Consider the following 18,300-nt stretch of genomic DNA (forward strand, 5'->3'; position numbering starts at 1 on the left):
GATGCCATGGCTAAAACACTAGCACAAAGGGAGTCGTCACATTATATCTTTAGCAGTATGGCGAAATGATAGAGGCCTCCACAATGATTGCCCAGGTCTTGGGTGTTCGTACGGTAGAGGCCTCCACAGTGATTGCTTTGCTGATTGCTCGGAGAGAGGCATTGACGAGACACTCTTCAGACTGTCTTTAGGCACAGTTGTCAAAATGGAAAGTGGTCTGCTTGCTAACTTGAACATGGCCTTCTGTTGCTGCTTGTTGGCCACAGTGGTGAATGTGGGAGGCCAATTATTTTATTTAGAACCCAGTATTAACGCGCACCTTTTTTCTTTAGAATTGAACCACAATGCAGTGTGTGTGTGTTAGAATCTGATGCGAAACCGAAACTACACTAGGAACAACCCGAGCATCATTGCCATCACCAGGTGCTGGTTAAGCATTTTTGGCGTTGGGAAGTTGATGAAACCTTTTTGTATTGGCAGTTCGGTTCAGCCTTTTTTTTTCATTGGCAGATGTCAGGCCCAACTACTTTGCTACGCCTGTTTGCCGTTAGGCTGCTGATCGCATGGTTGCGGGTTTTTCGATCGCGGCCACGGCAGCTGCGTTTCAATTGAATCAAGGCGAAATACAGGAATGCCCATGTGCTGTGCAGTGTTCACACATGTTGAACCCTTCCACATCATTCTGTTATTCTGAATTGTGACCAAAAATTCCAGCTTTTTTTTTTACTGTTGTAAAAAAAAAACTAAATACGTGTTCTGCATGAATAAACTTGCTCATTTTTGTACTGCCCTATGGAATATGAGCTTCCAACTATCAAAGTACGGCTATCCCCACGCAGACAAAATCACATGTGCGTGTAATTGCAAGAAAATGAAAATTATTGTCAGCAAGCTACCGTATTTACACGATTGTAAGTCGACCTGTTCAAACCGCGAGACCCCACCCCGTGATCGCGTACACTACCGAGCGCATGCCAACCACGGCGGGCCTTGCTCCAAGGGAACAAAGGAACGACGCATTGGCTAACACAAACAGGCATTTATTGCTACAGCAACAATAATCCCAGCTAGCAACAAGGTATGCTAATAAATCAAGGTCGTCCGCCTCACCAGCAAGGTTTTGAGCGAATGTTCGCCCGCGCTAGGGCAAAGGGATATATACTCCGAAGGCAGGAAGGGACGATATACGGGAGCGGTTCTCCCCGTTGCTTCCTCGCCCCGCTGGTGAAGAGCTGAGCAATGAGCAACACGTCCGCTCGCGCTGACGATCCCAGCCCAAGAGCCCATGGCCCCTCTCCCGCGCGCGGGCTTCAGCAGTCTCTTGCGCAGCGATGCTGGCGCCCTCTCTTGCCAGTTAATGTAACTGACAAGGGAATGCGTTCCTCCTCGAGGTGAGACTGCTGCGGCATGGTGCCTCGCGGGAAAGCAAACACGGGGCTGCAGGGCAGGTCCCCACAAAGTAAAGGAGAGACAAACGAGATATCAGGCATGCTTCAGCATGGTTGCATTTTTGCTGCGTGGCTCTGTCGCAACGCTCTTGGTGCTGGCCTTGAGCAGCTGCTATGTAAACGCGCAGAACTGGCGTCTCCTGCCCGTGCTCACGGGCAGTGGCAGATGGCAGCTATCGATAAGCAGCAAACTGGCACCCCACCCATGGCTGCTGACTACGGTTGCTGACAAGCGGCGGAGGCCCAGTAACGCAATCACGTTCTACTGGGAAGCTCAAGCATCTAACAAGTTTTCTTTTTAATTTCAAATGCGCGCTCAAGGGAGCGTTGATATTTGATGGAAGGGCCGCTGTATTTGATATTTGATGGAAGGCGGCACCCCCACTCGGAACACCAGCGGCGCAGGGGAGTGTCTGTAGCCGACGGAAGAGCCGACGCCATTTATGTGCAGTTTCTCTTTGGCTCTGAGACATATGACTACTGCCGGCCGCTTTTTCACAAGTTTTTAATGTGGTGTAGTACTTCGTCAGTCATCATTTGTGCTCCAGGTCCGGCAAGCGACCGGTGCTCGTTCATGGCTACATTTAAGATGGCTGCTATTTTTTACGCCGAAAAAAGGAACAGCCGCGTGCCGGGCCACAAGTTCGATGGTCGCAATGGGTGATACAGGTGTGGCAGCTGCAGCAAGGAAAATTTTCAGCTGTTCCATGCGATGTCGTGATGTGGCTGTTTGCGAAGTGCGGGATTTCGCTGGACGACGACGTTAGAACGATGTGCTGTGGGACCACAGCAGCGATCACGATGGCAGCGCTAGTGAGGACGATGGCGCAAGTGTGGACGAGTAGTCCAGTGACTGATACAATTTCATTTCGGAATGTGCCCACGGGCACGCCCGCGTGCGGCAGCTGATAGCGGCTGGCGATAAACGGTGGCCGCCGGATAATGCTATCGCGTTCAACTATTCAAGACCAAGCTTAAACAACCTCGGAAGTTTTTTTTTATTTCTCGGAAATGCGATTTGGGGGGTCGACTTACATTCGAGTCGAGTCGTGTAAATACGGTAAGCTCGTCTGTGGCTGTTTTTACTAGAAACATGCGGACAAATTTAGCTGATTCATGGTAGAGATGGGGTAAGAGTACTCCAACGGTTCTGAATTAATCTAGAGCCCTCCACTACGGCGTCTCATAGCTCACGAGTCACTTCAGGATGTTAAACCACACTATGCACAATTTTTTACTGTGCCTCTTGTGCTTCACATTTTCAGTTCTTGCAAGCACAAAAGTTTGTTGTGCATTAGAATGGGAGGCACTTTTGACTCGGGCAAGTGCATCAATTGGTGCAGTTCATCTCAATTTTTGTAGCAGCAAAAGGACTAAAGGAGTGCAATGTCTTAAATCTATAGAGTAGCGCAGGATTACGGACCAAGTAGCGCTAGCGTCTTCCTGTGTGTCTCAACTGTGTCTGCGTTGTTTCCGTTGGTTTTTTTTTTCTTCCGAATATGCACCCACTCACCCAGCTCTCCACTATTATGGTAGTCTGTTTAATGTTATATTCCTGTGACACACCTTTAGTACCATTTGTTTAGTGTTACGACGCCGGAACAAGTTCTGCGCCTTTTTGAGCAACAGAGTGCTTGATGTGCTTCGTATGCTTGTCTGTAATGTTGCGAAAAGTGCTTTGACAGCATTTTTTTGTTCTCATTTTTTTGGCCTTATTCTTTTTCAGTAAACAACAAGCGAGTCATGGTGTCACATATTCGGGACCCCAGCAGCTTCTATGTCCAGCTGTGCAGTTCCATTGGAAAGCTTCTGAGAATGCAGAGCGATATCAATGCTTGCGGCCAGGCATACGAATCCAGGCTGCGCCATGATGAGGAAATCAGAGTTGGTGAGTCCTTCCTATCTCTCTTCTGCTTTCTTCTCAGTCTCTATTTTTGTGATGTGCAAGCATTGGGTGGAGCTACTGGGGAGGGGGAGTGATGTCAACTTTCGGCCTGGTGTTGTGCATCTCACCTACAAAACCAGTTTTTTTTTTTTTTTTTTCAAGACTGTTAAGTAAGATAGCAGCAGTCACACGAATGACGTGCATGTGTGGCAGTCAGAGAAAAAAACATCATTTTTAGCTGGTTTATTGCATCAGGGTCCTTCACTGCTCTTTCTGGTCATAAAAGTTGTAAAGCCATGGGAGAGCTTCATACTGTGCTCATGCCTGCCGTGTGACGGTGACACCGCCTGGTAAAGGGCACGATCAGGCTTCTGCGGCTTCTTTCACCGTGCGCTTCGGCGTTTGGGGCAGGTGCTCAGGTGGGTCAGCTGACTGGCAATGGCGACACCATCATCGATGGACACGTAACCCGCGAGCCGCACGGCAGGAGGCAAAACGCTGTCGAAACAGCTGTCGTCTTCTGTGGTTGCGTCAGCTGCTTCTGTCGGCAGTTCCCCCACACCGCAGTTCGGTTGCACAAAACCGCTGTGCCGAAAGCAGTTCGCAATAACTGCTGTAGGCGTGTTGGCCCATTCGTGCGCCAGAATGTTCAAAGCGCTGAGGAGCGTAAGGTCGTACTTCTTCCCAGCTTCCATACAGAGAAGCATGCGCTGCAATACATGCTTTCTGTACTTGCATTTTATATGCTGGATTATGCCCTGGTCCATGGGCTGAAGGGCTGCGGTTGTATTCGGCGGGAGGAACACAAGCTTAATCCATTCCAGGCCCGACACCTTGCAGTGAGCACTGCAATTGTCCACAACCATGAGGACCTTCCGTTTCTCAGCTCGAAAACGCCGATCCATTTGATGAAGCCAGGACTGAAATATGCTAGACGTCATCCAAGCCTTCCTGTTGGCTTGGTATTCAACCGGAAGGCGCCGCGCGTTCTTGAAGCACCTCGGCTTCTGAGCCTTTCCGATCACTAGGAGAGGCAGACGCTCTGTTCCCGTCATGTTGGCGGCAAGTAGCACAGTGACCCTTTCTTTGCTTCTTTTCCCTGCTGTGCAGGGGTCACCTTTAAAGGTGATCGTATTATCCGGGAGTGCTTTAAAGAAAAGCGCTGTTTCGTCGGCGTTAAATATATTCGGAGCGTCGTACGCAGCTAGGTGTTCATGAAGCCCGGTGATCCGCCACTCCTCGATCCTGTCTTCGTCCACGGATGCTCTTTAGCCACACACACTCTTAAAAGTCAGATTGTGACGGCTTCTGAAGCGAGCAAGCCAACCTTCAGAAGCTTTGAACTCTTCAAGGTTCATTTTTGTGGCGAACCTTTCAGCCTGGGCACAAATTAATGGCCCACTCACAGGGAGGTAGGCCTCACGTGCGTTTCTAATCCATCGCATTACGGCTTCTTCGAGTTCCGGGTGGGCCGCAGTCCGCAGTCGTTTCCTTTTGTCACCGTAGGCTTCACTGTCAAACGCAGGCTTCACTGTCAAATGCCTCCATAATGCTGTTTTCATTCATCACGTAAGTGGCCAAGGTGGTTCTTTTAACATCATACTTGACCATCACGTCAGAGCGTGAAACACCATCCTTCAGCACCTTCAATATTTCCACTTTCATGGCTAGGTCCTTCGCCTGGTTGTACTTCGGCCGCTTTGCCGGTGTCGCCATCGGAGCAGGACGCGATGGCGAGGCGCGCAGGCACGGCGCGCTACGCACTCGAAAACAGCACAGTAAACACGCTGGCAAAGCACGCAATATCCAGAAAAGGCGTGTTAGGGTTCAATAACCGCCATCGTAGCAGCAAGAAACACGGGGCAACGACGACACACGCCAAAACGAGACTTGCTGAAGATAGGGTTAACACGACGACTGAGCACGACTGCAAGAGGCAACGAAGCACAAAGAAAGACACCGGGCGCTTCGGCCACTGCTAACCTTGTTTCCCTCGCCCTCTCTCGCACTGCTGATGACGATGACCGTACGGATGGCCTACGCTACATTCTTTTTTTCCAACTTTACAGTAGCGCCGCTCTTGGCGGGCCGTGGAACTAGGTCGAATTAACCGATGGGCGGTAAAATTTGTCCGACTTAACGAGAGTTTTGCCCCATAGACTCCTATATATAATTGTAGGGACCATGCGTGCAGGTCGAATTATCCGATTGTCCGAATTAACGGGGGTCGAATTAACGAGCTTTCACTGTATAAACAAAAAAGAAATGTACAGTCGCCTATGAAAGGTGAAGTTTAACTGCAGTTTCACTTTACTATATACGAGTGTACTATAGCAGGCTTCTACTGTGCAATAATGCCAACTGGCCACCAAATAAAATAAGGTATCGAGGACATCCTACTCAGCAGAAAGTTTTAGAGAGAGTTCACCTGCGCCAGAGCAGGAAAAATGCTCAAGAGGCTGGTCGGAACAAACTCACGGGGTACATTCCCGGGAGGCTTTGTCCTGCTGGTGAAGAGTGGAGCCGCTCCAGTCTGTCTGCACGCAGTGAGTTCCCAATGCCGAAGACTCACAAGCCTGTTTCTTTAGCGCCACAACAGTCGCGCCATCTGTGCTGCTAGTGCTGCGGCGGCGCAAGTGTCATCCCTTGGTAACGAGGGAGAACACGGTATCGCTGAGAAGTAGAACCTGAACTTATGAACGAAGCTGAACCTGAAGCCAAACTTTTTGCGACTCAGTCACCATAAATTGGAGGTAAATGAAAATGAAATAAACTAATGCAGAAATGTTTACATGGAAGTGCACATGTATCTATTCATGTACTGAGCTATTGTCCTTTCTACAGGAGACGTCTACTTGGCCCTGTTCCACGTGGACAACAACTGGTACCGCTGTCGTGTGCTACGTGTGATAGAAAATGATGTGAATGTTGTTGACGGAACAACATTCAGACGAAGCAGTGCCAGTGTCGAAGTGTTTTATGTTGACTACGGAAACTCCGAGGTGATTCCTTTGACCAGGTGAGCTGGAATATCACTGTTTGCAGTGTTTTTGCAGATTTCATTCACCACAGAAAGCCCAATAATCAAAGGAAACAGAGCAAATTGCTTTTCCATTGATGACCTTCTGTAATGCTTTCTTTAAAGGGACCCAGGTGCCGATATTCACAGCTTGAATTACCAGTAAGGGTAAAATGGAAAAACTGCTTTGATTATTGCGCTCTTTATACTTGCATTAAGACTTATTCGTATTGAGTTATTTCGTCTTTTAACTGCGGCACTAATCATTGATTTATTAAAATTATCTTAGGAACAAATTAATTTATGGTAAAAGCAATTTCAGATTTGAATGTATATAAAAAACCGAGCAACGTGATGTAGTTTCATTAGGATTGCACTAACAATAAGGAAATTAGGTCTAAAATCAGTGTCTTTTTTTAACCCATTGGTACCACAATCTCACCTCTATTTCTGTACTTTTAATTTTCTTCTTTGTCTGAGTGCTTCTCTGAGTGTTGTGAGCAGCCAGGCGTGCGTCAAGCTCTGTATAGCCACCGTGGTGGCTCGGTGGTTATGGCACTCTGCTGCTGACCCGAAAGACGCGGGTTCGATCCCGGTTTGGTGGAGGCGAAATTCTAGAGGCCCATGTACTGTGTGATGTCAGTGCATGTTGAAGAACCCGAGGTGATCGAAATTTCCGGAGCCCTTCACTGCTGCGTTCCTCATAGCCTGAGAGTCTTTGGGACGTTGAACCCCCCAAAACCATCCAGCTCTGTATGGGGTTCAAACTGTTGAATGGTCATCAAAGTTTTTTTAGTTGCAATTTAATTGTCAGAAACAGCTAAACAGTCCATTTTGGTTTGAGTATCTTTGCAAAGAGCTCATCGCAGGTGTTGGTTGGTAGTTTTTTTTTTTTTTTTGCTCTTAGTTTTTTACAGCAATCTCGGTGTTTCCACATTCAAAGTGTGACACCAGCCGTTTTCTGAATTCTTTTGGGGGATTCTGTTACATTCTGTTGCATGTTTTCTGGGACTAAATAGGATTGAAAATCAGTGTGATTTTGTTAGTAACAGGGTTGCCCTTTCTCACGAAAAAAGCATGGTTAGAGCTCATGAAGGGCAATCTACCAGCCTAACACATTTCTCTTTAGTTCCCTTTTTGACACTTGGCTTACTGTAGCATTTGGCTTGATTGCAGGCTGCGGCGCATGCTTCCTTGTTTTGGGAAGATTGGTCACTTGGCGATCAGGTGCTGCCTTTTCAACGTGGTGCCAAGCGAAACTGTGAGTGGCTTTTTTGGTTGCCGGTGCAGTTAATTTTATTTTGTGATGAATTTAAATGCGCTCCCTTGTTGAGGTCTCTGTTGCTTCCAAAAGACTGCTTTTGCTCGCATGGTTATAAAAAAAAAAAATTGCTGCTCCTGTGAAATGTGGCATCTGCGACAGCAGTTTGCAGTGGTAAATGCTATATTTTTATTAATTTATTTTGGTCTTCTGTTTTTCAGCATGGGCGGTGGAAAAAGGAGAGCAGTGCTATGTTTGGAAGGCTTGCACTAAACAGGAAGTTGATTTTGAGGGTGAGTTCTTTTCCCACTGTGCGCATACTTTTTTTTTTTTTATCTTAATGGGGGACAACGGACTCCGGGAGTTTGGTTGTTGCTTGAATATCTCGGCTAGTGAAAAAGTAATAAGCTGTGGCATGTTGTGTGGTATTGAACGTCTGGAAGTTGCAGCTGGACTGTAAGGGACACCATAACGGAGGGCTTCGAATAGTTTTGACTAGCTATGTCTCTTGACATTGCACTGCATGCTGTTGTTATTGCATTTCACCCGTTTTGGCTGGCGTTCTGTCCTGTGACCCCGGGCTGAGCAAAAAAAAAATATTACAAGCTTTGAAAAGACATGGAGCTGTTAGAAAATGGCTGGCAGTTATCTTGTTTTCCAGACTGTAGTGCATGGACTGTACATGTTTGAAAGCTGTAATTTCGCATTATGTGGACTATAATATACATGACCTAATTTTTTAAAATAGTTCGTGAGAGCTCAAGAAGCCTGCATAGCTGTCAAAGTAAAAAAAGAAACAAGGCCTGACTGCATTTGTGACATTTTACTGTGCTGAATCTTATAGCAAAATAAGCTAAGATGAGTAATTGACTACGATATGGAAGTGACTACGGCTTGCAGTGGCTGATTTTCAGTGCTTGGATTAGTCAGCATATGCGCAAAACTGGTAATGCCTAGGTCTGCGCAGTCCTTGAACGGATGCGATAGCTCCAAAGGGATGAATAGCTTTGACGGCAGCGTTCAAGCTCAGTGCAGTAACCAAGGAAAAGAAGCAGCGCAAAAGCATGCAACCACACAAGAAGAAAGGACAAGACACAAGCGCTGACCTTTTCCTTGGTTAAAAAATGCACGAGCTAGCCCAAGTCATGCGCAAGCACTATGGTTGCACAGAGCAGCGGCAACAGAATTTAGCGTCGACGAAAAATGTGCACGGATGTCGGCTTTTGCCCTGAAACACCTGAGGGAGATGCCTGTGCTTAAGAAAGCGCAGAAATGGAAGACACTAGCTTGGCCAAACCTTGAAGAAAAGCTCGTAGTGTAGGGAAGACAGCCGCAGGAAGCAGAGAATATGCAGTGGTGCTCCAGCTGCTCCATTTGCACCATTCTGAAACACCTTGCTGCTCCAGTCTGCTCCAGAAGCGACAAATTGATCAATATTGCACCTTAGCTGCGCCAAAAGGAAGACATGGTTACAGGAAAATGACTATTTTTGGAACCATTCAGGCTTTCAGTTGGCATCCTACTAAAACGTTTTCGCACTTGGCAATCCAGGGTGGACTGGCTTGTGGTAGAATTTAGCAGACCGTTCATTCGCACACATGAAGGAAGGAAAGAACTCAGAAGAGGCGGTTAATTTAAGCCACATTTTTTGAAGCCCCCCCCTTACTTGGCCACCGTCCCAGCGTGCTTTCGCATGTATGCTGCGCCCAGCGTTACTATTGGCTGTGCGTTCGGCCAAAGACTCCCAGTAGTCCGGCACACTTTTTGTAATGCAGCTCGTATAGCGAGGGCCTCTCCCGAGTTTTCCTTCCTCCATGTTCGTGCATCATGTCGGTTGCATCACAAGGTTACATCATGTCAGTCTTCCCTGAAGCTGGCTGAAAAAGTCACATCCTTTGAGTTGAAGAACAAAAGCTTGGAGCAGGTCCAGCAAGGTCAAGCTTTGTTGGAACAAGGAAATTTCAGCCTTGCTAATTCACTTTGCGAGCTGGATGAATTTGTAAAAAATTCCAAGAAGTGTTGAGATAGTGCCAACATGAAAAAAAAGAATGGTTCAAGTCAACATGTCCTTGGTTGAACTTGAGGGCAAGACAGTGCCAGCATTAATAAAATATCACTTTTTGTGAGCACTTTTCTTGTTTGTTTTTTTCTTCTTCCTAGCTACGCATGTCTGAACATGATCTCGTTAGTAACAAACTATTCTGGGTAACTCCTATATTCCGGTCGTGCTGCTCCCGGGTTGCTCCAGAATTATCGTTCTGGTACGAAGGTGCTCCAAATTAAATATTTTTCTACTCCAAAAATTGCTTCAGAACTTGAAATGGCTGGACCACCACTGAATATGGTATCCACTGTGAAAATAAGACTGGTTGCTCGTACCGTAGTTTCTGAAGGAGGTATCCAGGAATTAGGGGTGGTGTGTCGTGGTGCATCATTCTTGTGAAAATGAATCGTCGTAGTGTTGGACAGCATATGGCAGAAATATAATTAATTTCTGAAAGCAAGACTACCAGACGTGATTATTACGCGAAGGCATCAGTTATGCGAGATTTTCGATCACTATACAATGCCTGGATGTTACAACGGTTTCACGCGGTCCTCTGAAAGTCATATAATTGACTTGCAATGGTTGTTTTCAGTGGCTATTAAGCAGCATAGTTTGCATGCTATGCATTTTTTATATTGCCTTAGCAAAGGAAAATTCAAAATTTATAATTTTAAGTCTTAACTTTCATGCCAGAATTGCTACTCACATGGCAGTAATTCAAATAAATTTGAGTCCAAACAGCTAGAGCTATCTTGGCTTACAAGACATTGGAGCAACCTTGTCTTTTAGCCCCCCATCTCTGTTGGTACTTTGTTAAAATTTGGTCACCCACGGACATACCGGCCCATCCGGGCTGTGCCTTTTCTTCGCAGGAGGTGGAACGGCGCCCCGACATCCTTGTCGTTGACCTTCTTGATGACAACGAAGGTGGCTGTGGGGACGCACAAACCTCCATCACAGATGCACTAGTGTTCCTTGGTGCGGCAAAATACCACATGCCTTGTGCAAGCAAGCGAGGTGCGTTATCCTGTTGTCTCACTCACTTGATGAAGTGCCTCTTCACTAGGTTCGGCAAATAATGAATGTTATGAACTCGCATTTAGGCTGACTTTTGTTTCTTATGAATGGATTTGTCCAAACATTGCAGTTGGCCTTGTATATGAAATTCCCACTGACTCGCATGTGTAATTACATCATTTGGGTTCAGATTTTGGAGGCGGATGTCTCGGAGCACTGGTGCGCCATGAAAATTGTAAAAAATGGAATAGTTTATGAATGTGACTGCCTTTAAGTTATAAATATAAACATGCACACTAACTGAAGTGAGTAAAAAGATATAACTTTCATTTACTACTGAGTTTGTGCGATAATTGCCCTCCTTTTGTGTCCACTTGGCAGCATAATGTGCAGAAACTGCTTTTTTGTGTACTGCTCTTTGTTTCAAATAAATTTGTAAAGTCTAGCTATAAACGCCTTGTTTGTGTGCGGCATACATCGCTCCCTCTTGTTCACAAATTAGTGCGCACCTGCTGTCGCTTCCAGAAAAACCTCAAGCACGCGCCCGGCGTCAGTATTACGCGCCCGTCGAGCTTCAGGCTGGCCAGGTCTTGAATGTCATAATCAGCTGCATACACCATCCACACAGGCTATTTGTGCAAGAGGTGAGTTGCCTTGTTTGGTGAATGTAAGTGTACGCCATTCCCAACTGTTTTCGTAAGCCCAGTTTTTTGCAGTCTAGTTCTGAATGAAGCTGTGAGTGATTCTTCAGAGTAATTTGCAGGCGTTAAATTCCATGTCACAGTTAGGTTAGAACATACTTCGGGGGTGGCCGCAGCTTCTGCAAAACGTGCGCGCTGAAAACGTGGCTTACCTTTTTGTCCCGGAGTCCCCCAGTTAGCAGCTATCTGGGATGCTTGCAGCCAGACCACCTCTGCATTTACTGCTTGATCAAGATCATCGAAGTGAACCATCCACTAGTTAGCTTAGTGCGTGTATCAGTCCGTAGCAAAACAAGGGTACAAATTCTGGCAATTATGATGACGCAGGTAGTGTAAGAGGGGTCTAGAACAGCTGCTACATTTCGCCTTTGGCCACAATCTGTATACGCTATGCATATATATATCCAAACGAGGCGAGACATCCTCTGCTGTAGCTCATATGGTAGAGCATGGCACACAACATGGGGGCTGTGTGTTTAGCTCCCACCAGCAGCATATGACTATGTATCCCGTGTCTGCGAGGATCACTCAATTCATTTTCTTCTCTCATCGACGCAGTTGGGAAAAGTAATAGAGTGGAATCTTGCTGGTACTAATCTGAAACGGGGTCACTAAAAATATTCGTATCATCCAAAATGAACAAGAATCATATTCGGGAGTACGGGAAATGCATCCATGCGGATCTGTTTTCGGCTAACAGAATTTATTTTGCGGTGGAGTGCCTCCGCTCATTGCTTGTGCGACTGGCAGTCACGACTTTAGGTGCACAGGCCACACTCCACTGCTAAATCGCAACGTCAGCGATGTGAGGGCTGCGTACTGCCAGTCACTGCCCGTGGTGCATACCACGCGACTGGTGATCGTGGCATTTGTGATGTGCATGCAGCAGTTAGCGCGCCTGGGTGCGGTCATGGCTCATTTGTTCATATCATCTGCAGTGGCGCTGGAGAGTGTTTGGAACACCCAAAGCTCTGCACATTGTACACAATGCTCTCTAGCTGGGAACTTTGTTCAAAATCTTATCATACCAAAATTTGTTTCAACCACGATCGTGTAATCAAGATTCTACTTTATCAACATTCTCCTATGCTTTCCTTTGGTTTAAACAACTTTTGGCGTCTTTCGGATATGCATCCTTATGAACCGTTTTGTCTGCCCTATTTTTTTTCTGGTCATGAAACAATGAAGCCTGAGTGCAGAGCATGGATTATTGTGTATATGTGGCTGTGGAAGACCTCAAAGATGCGATTAAACATGCCATGCTTTGGAGGCCTTAAAGGGACACTGAGCACAAATTGAAATCCACTACATCATATACTCGGGGATGTCAACAAGATGGAAGAAGAGAGTCTGTGGCTCAGCGACCAAGTTTGAGGTCCCTTTGCCAACTGTGTGTGACCTGAAGGGAACAAGCTTAAGCTGAGGTCAACTGGAAAAGCAGGTGTCAGTGGCTGAGACGCAGCGTTGGAGGACGACCGCAGAGAAGCCGGCCCTCCACTTTTATTTCGAACGGAAGACAGAGATCAAGCAAGAACAATTTTACGAGAACTCCATAGGAAGTTCGCTGCTTTTTAAGGCACGTGGTGGGGTGTTGCAGACAAAGCTTTGATGGGCGAAATGCAGCGGGCGAAACTCAAACGAAACAGGCGTGACGTGTGGTATGCCAACTAGAAGAGACTGCAGAACACATATTTCTGACCTGTCTGATGCTCCAGCCTCAACATCCAGTTGGGATGTCATTTAAGCAGGCCCTTGGTTTCCAGCCGCTTCGGCCTCTAAATGTCAATTTGGCTGCCACTGATAAAGCTGATATTGGAGAGACAGATGCCATGGTTGGTGCAGTGGAAACAGCCAAGCGTCGACTGACATTATGGAATGGAACCTCTGAAGACTAAGCAGACCGCTTTTTTTTTTTTTCGTAAGGACCACCTGATACAAAGGCAAAGCCACAAATCCTAATCCATAATCCAAAATGCCTGTATCGACAGGGTACCGCATCCTAACAACAGTGACGCTATTTTCACTGAAAAATGGAGAATTCATACCATACTTACTCGATTCTAACGCGCACCCAGTTTTCATAGTCAGAGAAAAAACTTACATCCCCAGTTCTGACGCACACAAATTATTTGTGACCGGGAAAAACGAAAAACTTGTGCAAGAGGAAGGGGAGATTTATTGCTGAACACTCTTCATCGGTCTCGGACAACTCCTTGTCGCTTTCGACCGACCACAGCATATCGTCCTCGGTGCCGTCCAGCGCATTTGCGATGCCACACTTTTTGAATGAGCGTTCCACCATGGCCGATGGGATTGTGGTCCATGCCTCGGTGCCCATCCAGCGAGCGTTTCCGGCTGGGTGCTCGGCCACTCATTGTACAGCACACGAACCCAATTCTTCACTGGTTTGTTCAAGCACACGTCGAGTGGTTGAAGCTGCGCAGCCATGCCTCCAGGTATAACGACGAGGTCAGTATTGCACGCAGCGAGCTTGTCTTTAACGCGCTGGTCAAGATGACACTTGAACGCGTCGAGAATGAGCATAGCGTGAAGCCCAAGGTTGGCCCGGGCCTTTTGCGCCACATGCAATCTATCCAGTTCACGACCATGCCAATGTCCATCCAGCCTTTCTCGTTTGCTCGGACGATGACTTCTGGTGGAAAATTCACCGCCTTCGGAAGCGTCTTTCGTTTAAAAATGAGGAACGGCGGCAACTTGTGGCCATTGGCAGTGCAGCAGAGCATCACAGTTACTCGTTTCTTCTCATTGCCTGTTGACAACACACACACTTGCTTGGCCCCCTTCACTTCAACGGTGGTGTTGACAGGCATGTCAAAGTACAGCGCGTTTGGTCTCCGTTGGCGATTTGTCCCAGCTGGTAGCCATGTATGTGCCGTAACGAAATCACATAGCTCTGAAAAGCACAAAGCTTCTCCTCAAAGGCTTCTGGCAATTTCTGACATATGCCAGTCCGCCGCCGAAAAGAAAAGCCTTTCCTTTTCATGAACTTTGATATCCAGTTTCTACTTGCCTTAAATTCGCTTTTGGACAAACCGCGATGTCTAGCCAGCTCCTGCCAGCACTTTTACTTTCGGCATTTCAGCTGTGACCGGCATGTGGTCCTCTCGGAGTCTTTTGATGAAGTTCACTAATGCATCTTCAATTTCAGGGAATCAGCCTTTCCGAGGTCCGTTGAACCCTTTGCGGGTCGACTTACTGAGGAAGATGCGGTCTTTCTGATTTCTCCAGTCCCGAACACGTTTCCGGCACGCAGTAAGCACATGCGGCATCTCTGTTGCCGTCGGTCTCTGCGCACAAAGATGACCTTTTTCTTAAAGCCGGCCTCGTAGTGGAAGCGGCGGACCTTTGGTGTGGTCCCTGCCATCCCAGCCAGGAAGCGCGCAGATGCAACGTTTGCAATGCTGCTGCACAAAACAAATCCGGGCTCCCAGCTTCAATGAGCGTTGCTGCTGACACAGACAAAAACAAACAGCTTCGGCGCCATTTTGAAATGGCAATGACAATGGGTGTGACGAAATACGCGCCGTCTCGGTTTGTATCCGATTCTAACGTGCATGCTACTTTAGGTTTATTTTTTCGGAAAAAAGGTGCGTGTTAGTATTGGGGAAGTACGGTAAGCTAGAAAAAAAATGAAATGTCTCAACTACAGGCCGTTATTGCAAGCAGACCACAATATGTTGACATGTTTTTTTGGGGGGGCACGGATCCCTGGGGCTAGGCTGCACCACCATTAAATTTCAGTGATGATTCGGGGGAGTTCTTTTGGGTCTCAGCGCCGCAAGTTTGCATCGAGTAGCGGGCAAAGGTTTTAAACTTCATTTTCTCAGCAGTAAATGCATCTTCTGCTCATCAATGTAGCCAGGAAGGGCCATAGAATTGATTTTTACTGTGAATGAAAATTAGATGGAATTGTCTGCAGTGACCCTACCCTCTGAAGAGGCAGTGGAACATGCCATGCTCTCAGGAGTAATTTTTCACGAATTGTGCATCATTAGCTTGCAACTGTTAAATCAGTTTCCGCATTGTCACGGAAAAATGCCAGACTTCCTTGTTGTACACCTGCTGGGCTGAGTGGGTGATGATGCATGTGCTAAATTCATTGTTTTTTTCTGCTTTGTCGTTGGTAATATGAACTCAGTGTTGGGACTCGTCTTGGTGACTCGCGTTTTTATTCAGGCAGGATATCCTCAGGTGGTTGAAATATATGCAGAGTGCGGCAGTAGCTCCCTATGTGTACCTTTTGGACTCAGAAGTATATTTAAGCAATTTAATTTGAGGGCAGTGTTGGAAACCCGAAGGAACATTCTCTTCAAAGCAGGAGTGAAACTGGCCAAATCATTTTTGTGCAGACAAAAAAAGTAAAGAGGAAAAAACATCATGCAGGTAATGGGGAGGGGGGGGGGGGAGCTTTCTCTAATTTATTAACGGCATGAGGGGAAGGGGAAAATAGGCTGGTGCTCAAAAGAAAGAAATTTCACATTGCCGATTTGTTTAGACACAACAGTTGTAAAATTTATTTTTTGTGTGCTGACTGCAGACATGTGAATATGTAAGCTATGGCAAGTTCATGTGAATGTCCCGAGCTTGTCTTTCGTCAGAATGAATAGTGCTTATTTTTTCAATGCTTGCGGCCTATACAGTAGACTCTCGTTAATTCAAACTCGAAGGGACCCCAGGATTTTGTTTGAATTATCAGAAGTGCTCATATATATGACTCTGGGTAAGATGGACGGTGCACATTATGATTAGGCATCCATTTGAATTATTTTTGAGCATTTCTATACCTTGACTACACAAAATAAATGGCAGAGGTGAAATGTTCACAACGAGTTTATTGACCTACTGCTGACCAGACCGTTTAAGGGAATCGTGAATGGTCGATTGCTTCTTTGCTACATGTGCCTTCAGCACAAAGCTCTCTATGCCAGTGAGCGCAGCCAGCTCATTCTGAGAGTTTTGTGTTGCTGTCAGAAAATTGCGGGCTTGTGCCGTGCAGTGGAAGGCCTGTACAGTTGTTTTACAGTTGATGGCTCTTCCAACTCCTCTTCCTCTTCACTTTCGCTGCTGCACTGTGGTGGCAGCAGCTCTGCTACTAAGTCGTCAAGTGTGTCCTCCCTGCACACGCACAGGTCATCATCAGCAGCTGCATAACCGCTGAGGTCGGTGGCTGTGCTGTGCGCTTTCAGAGTAGAAAGCACTAGGCTTGCATCATCCTCATTTTGCAAGCAATCTTCATCTTGCTGGCAATCACTGCTGTAGCCAGGGATGCAGAAGGCATGCTGGAAATAATTGTATATTGTTGCTGATGTTGCTGCATTCCATGCGGCAGCGAGCATCCCCAACGATGAGAGCAGTGTTATCTTGTATGCCATAGAATTGTCCATACATATCAGCATTCTCTTGAGCAGCAGCTTCCTGTAGTTGATCTTCAGACATTTTATTACCCCTTGATCCAGGGGCTAGAGGACTGCCGTTGTGTTAGGAGGCAACAATTCAAGCATGATTGCTTGCAGCCCCTCCTTGTTGCCATGCGCAGGACAGTTGTCCACGATTACCAAGACCTTCCTCTTCACCCTTTTGAAATGTTCGTCCAGTTTGCGGATCCAATCCTCATATAAGGATTGCGTCATCCATGCACGCGTGTTTGCGGCATAAGCAACCGGGAGCATTCGGATGCCTTTAAAGCACCTGGGGCTCTTTGCCTTCCCGACGACGAAAAGTTCCGGCTTGTGGCTTCCGCCCATGCAAACCATGACGGTTAGTCTCTCTTTGCTCAGCTTTCCGCCAGTGCAACGCTCCCCATTACGACACAAGGTTTGATCAGGCAGGCACTCAAAAAACAGCCCTATTTCGTCGGTGCTGTAAATACTATCAGCCGGGGAATATTCGTGCAGCAGGCTCTTACGCGTCTGCAGCTAGTCTGTAGAAACAGCTTGATCGACCGCTGCCGCTTCACCACTTAATCTTTTGAAGGCGAGGTCGTGTCGTTTTTTAAAGCATGAAATCCACCCATCGCTGCACTTAAAACCCTCAATTCCGAAGCGCAGAGACATTCCTCTGTCTATCTCCTGCAGGATCGGTCCACTCACAGAAAGAGTAGAGCTCTGTGCGCACTTGAGCCAAAGGAGAACCGCCTTTTCAAGTTCCGTGTGCGCCGCTTCCCTAAGCCTTTTTCTATCCGGCGCGAAGCGGCTTGCATTGTTCTGCAGCTTGTCCTTAGCTTTGACAATGGTTGTGAGTGTACTTTTGGCGATTTATTTCCCTGCCACTGCTGTCTTCTTAACTCCAGCGTCGACTTCTTCAATGGCAGCTAATTTCTCTTTGATGGAGAGTGTTCGGTACTTTCCTCGCGGCGACATGGTCGATCGGGGAATGTGCGGCGCTGCTGATACCAGTCCGAAAACCTGGTCACGTGCTTCGGCATGGTTTTTACCACTTTGCCCAGTGCAGGCAGGTAATCAGCTTTAGACAAGTCTTGAGGGCTATTTGTTCTTTTGGTTTCTAATTCTCACCATCGGAACGGTAAGTAGGGTAATGAAAGTTCAGAAGCACCACGGTCTACTGTAGGCTTTTGCTTCATTTCAAACGGTTGTTTACTAGCAAAGCCTTTTTTTTTTTTCTTGGAAACTTGATGTGTATATTTTGAAATGTTTACTGTTATAATGATATAAAAACGCAAATTTTCAGCCAGTGGCGGCAGAGCGGCAGATATTTTCCTGTATGGACACGCAAAAAGTATGAATTAAGCGAATGGTGGAGTTTGAATTAAGTGGCTTTTAAATACATTGAAAACATAGCGGGCCAACTGAAAATGTGAATTTTGTTTGAATTAACCAAGTACGAATTATCGCGAGTCTACTGTATAAATGAAAGTACTAGTGCATGTGGCTTGAAAAAAAAA

The 18,300-nt window shown here is 46.7% G+C and overlaps 1 protein-coding gene across 1 annotated transcript in view; it reads left to right on the plus strand.

Annotated features, from left to right (window-relative positions):
* qin (tudor domain-containing protein qin) overlaps positions 1–18,300 on the plus strand; it is an 86,225-nt gene that overhangs the window by 34,129 nt on the left and 33,796 nt on the right. Inside the window, exons 16-21 of the mRNA XM_077632184.1 lie at positions 3,175–3,336; positions 6,178–6,352; positions 7,529–7,613; positions 7,835–7,906; positions 10,533–10,677; positions 11,203–11,321. Of these exons, the coding sequence (XP_077488310.1) occupies positions 3,175–3,336; positions 6,178–6,352; positions 7,529–7,613; positions 7,835–7,906; positions 10,533–10,677; positions 11,203–11,321 (758 nt within the window). The remainder of the gene's footprint in view (positions 1–3,174; positions 3,337–6,177; positions 6,353–7,528; positions 7,614–7,834; positions 7,907–10,532; positions 10,678–11,202; positions 11,322–18,300) is intronic.

The sequence above is a fragment of the Amblyomma americanum genome, chromosome 7 (genome assembly GCF_052857255.1).
Source record: "Amblyomma americanum isolate KBUSLIRL-KWMA chromosome 7, ASM5285725v1, whole genome shotgun sequence".
NCBI lineage: Eukaryota > Metazoa > Arthropoda > Arachnida > Ixodida > Ixodidae > Amblyomma > Amblyomma americanum.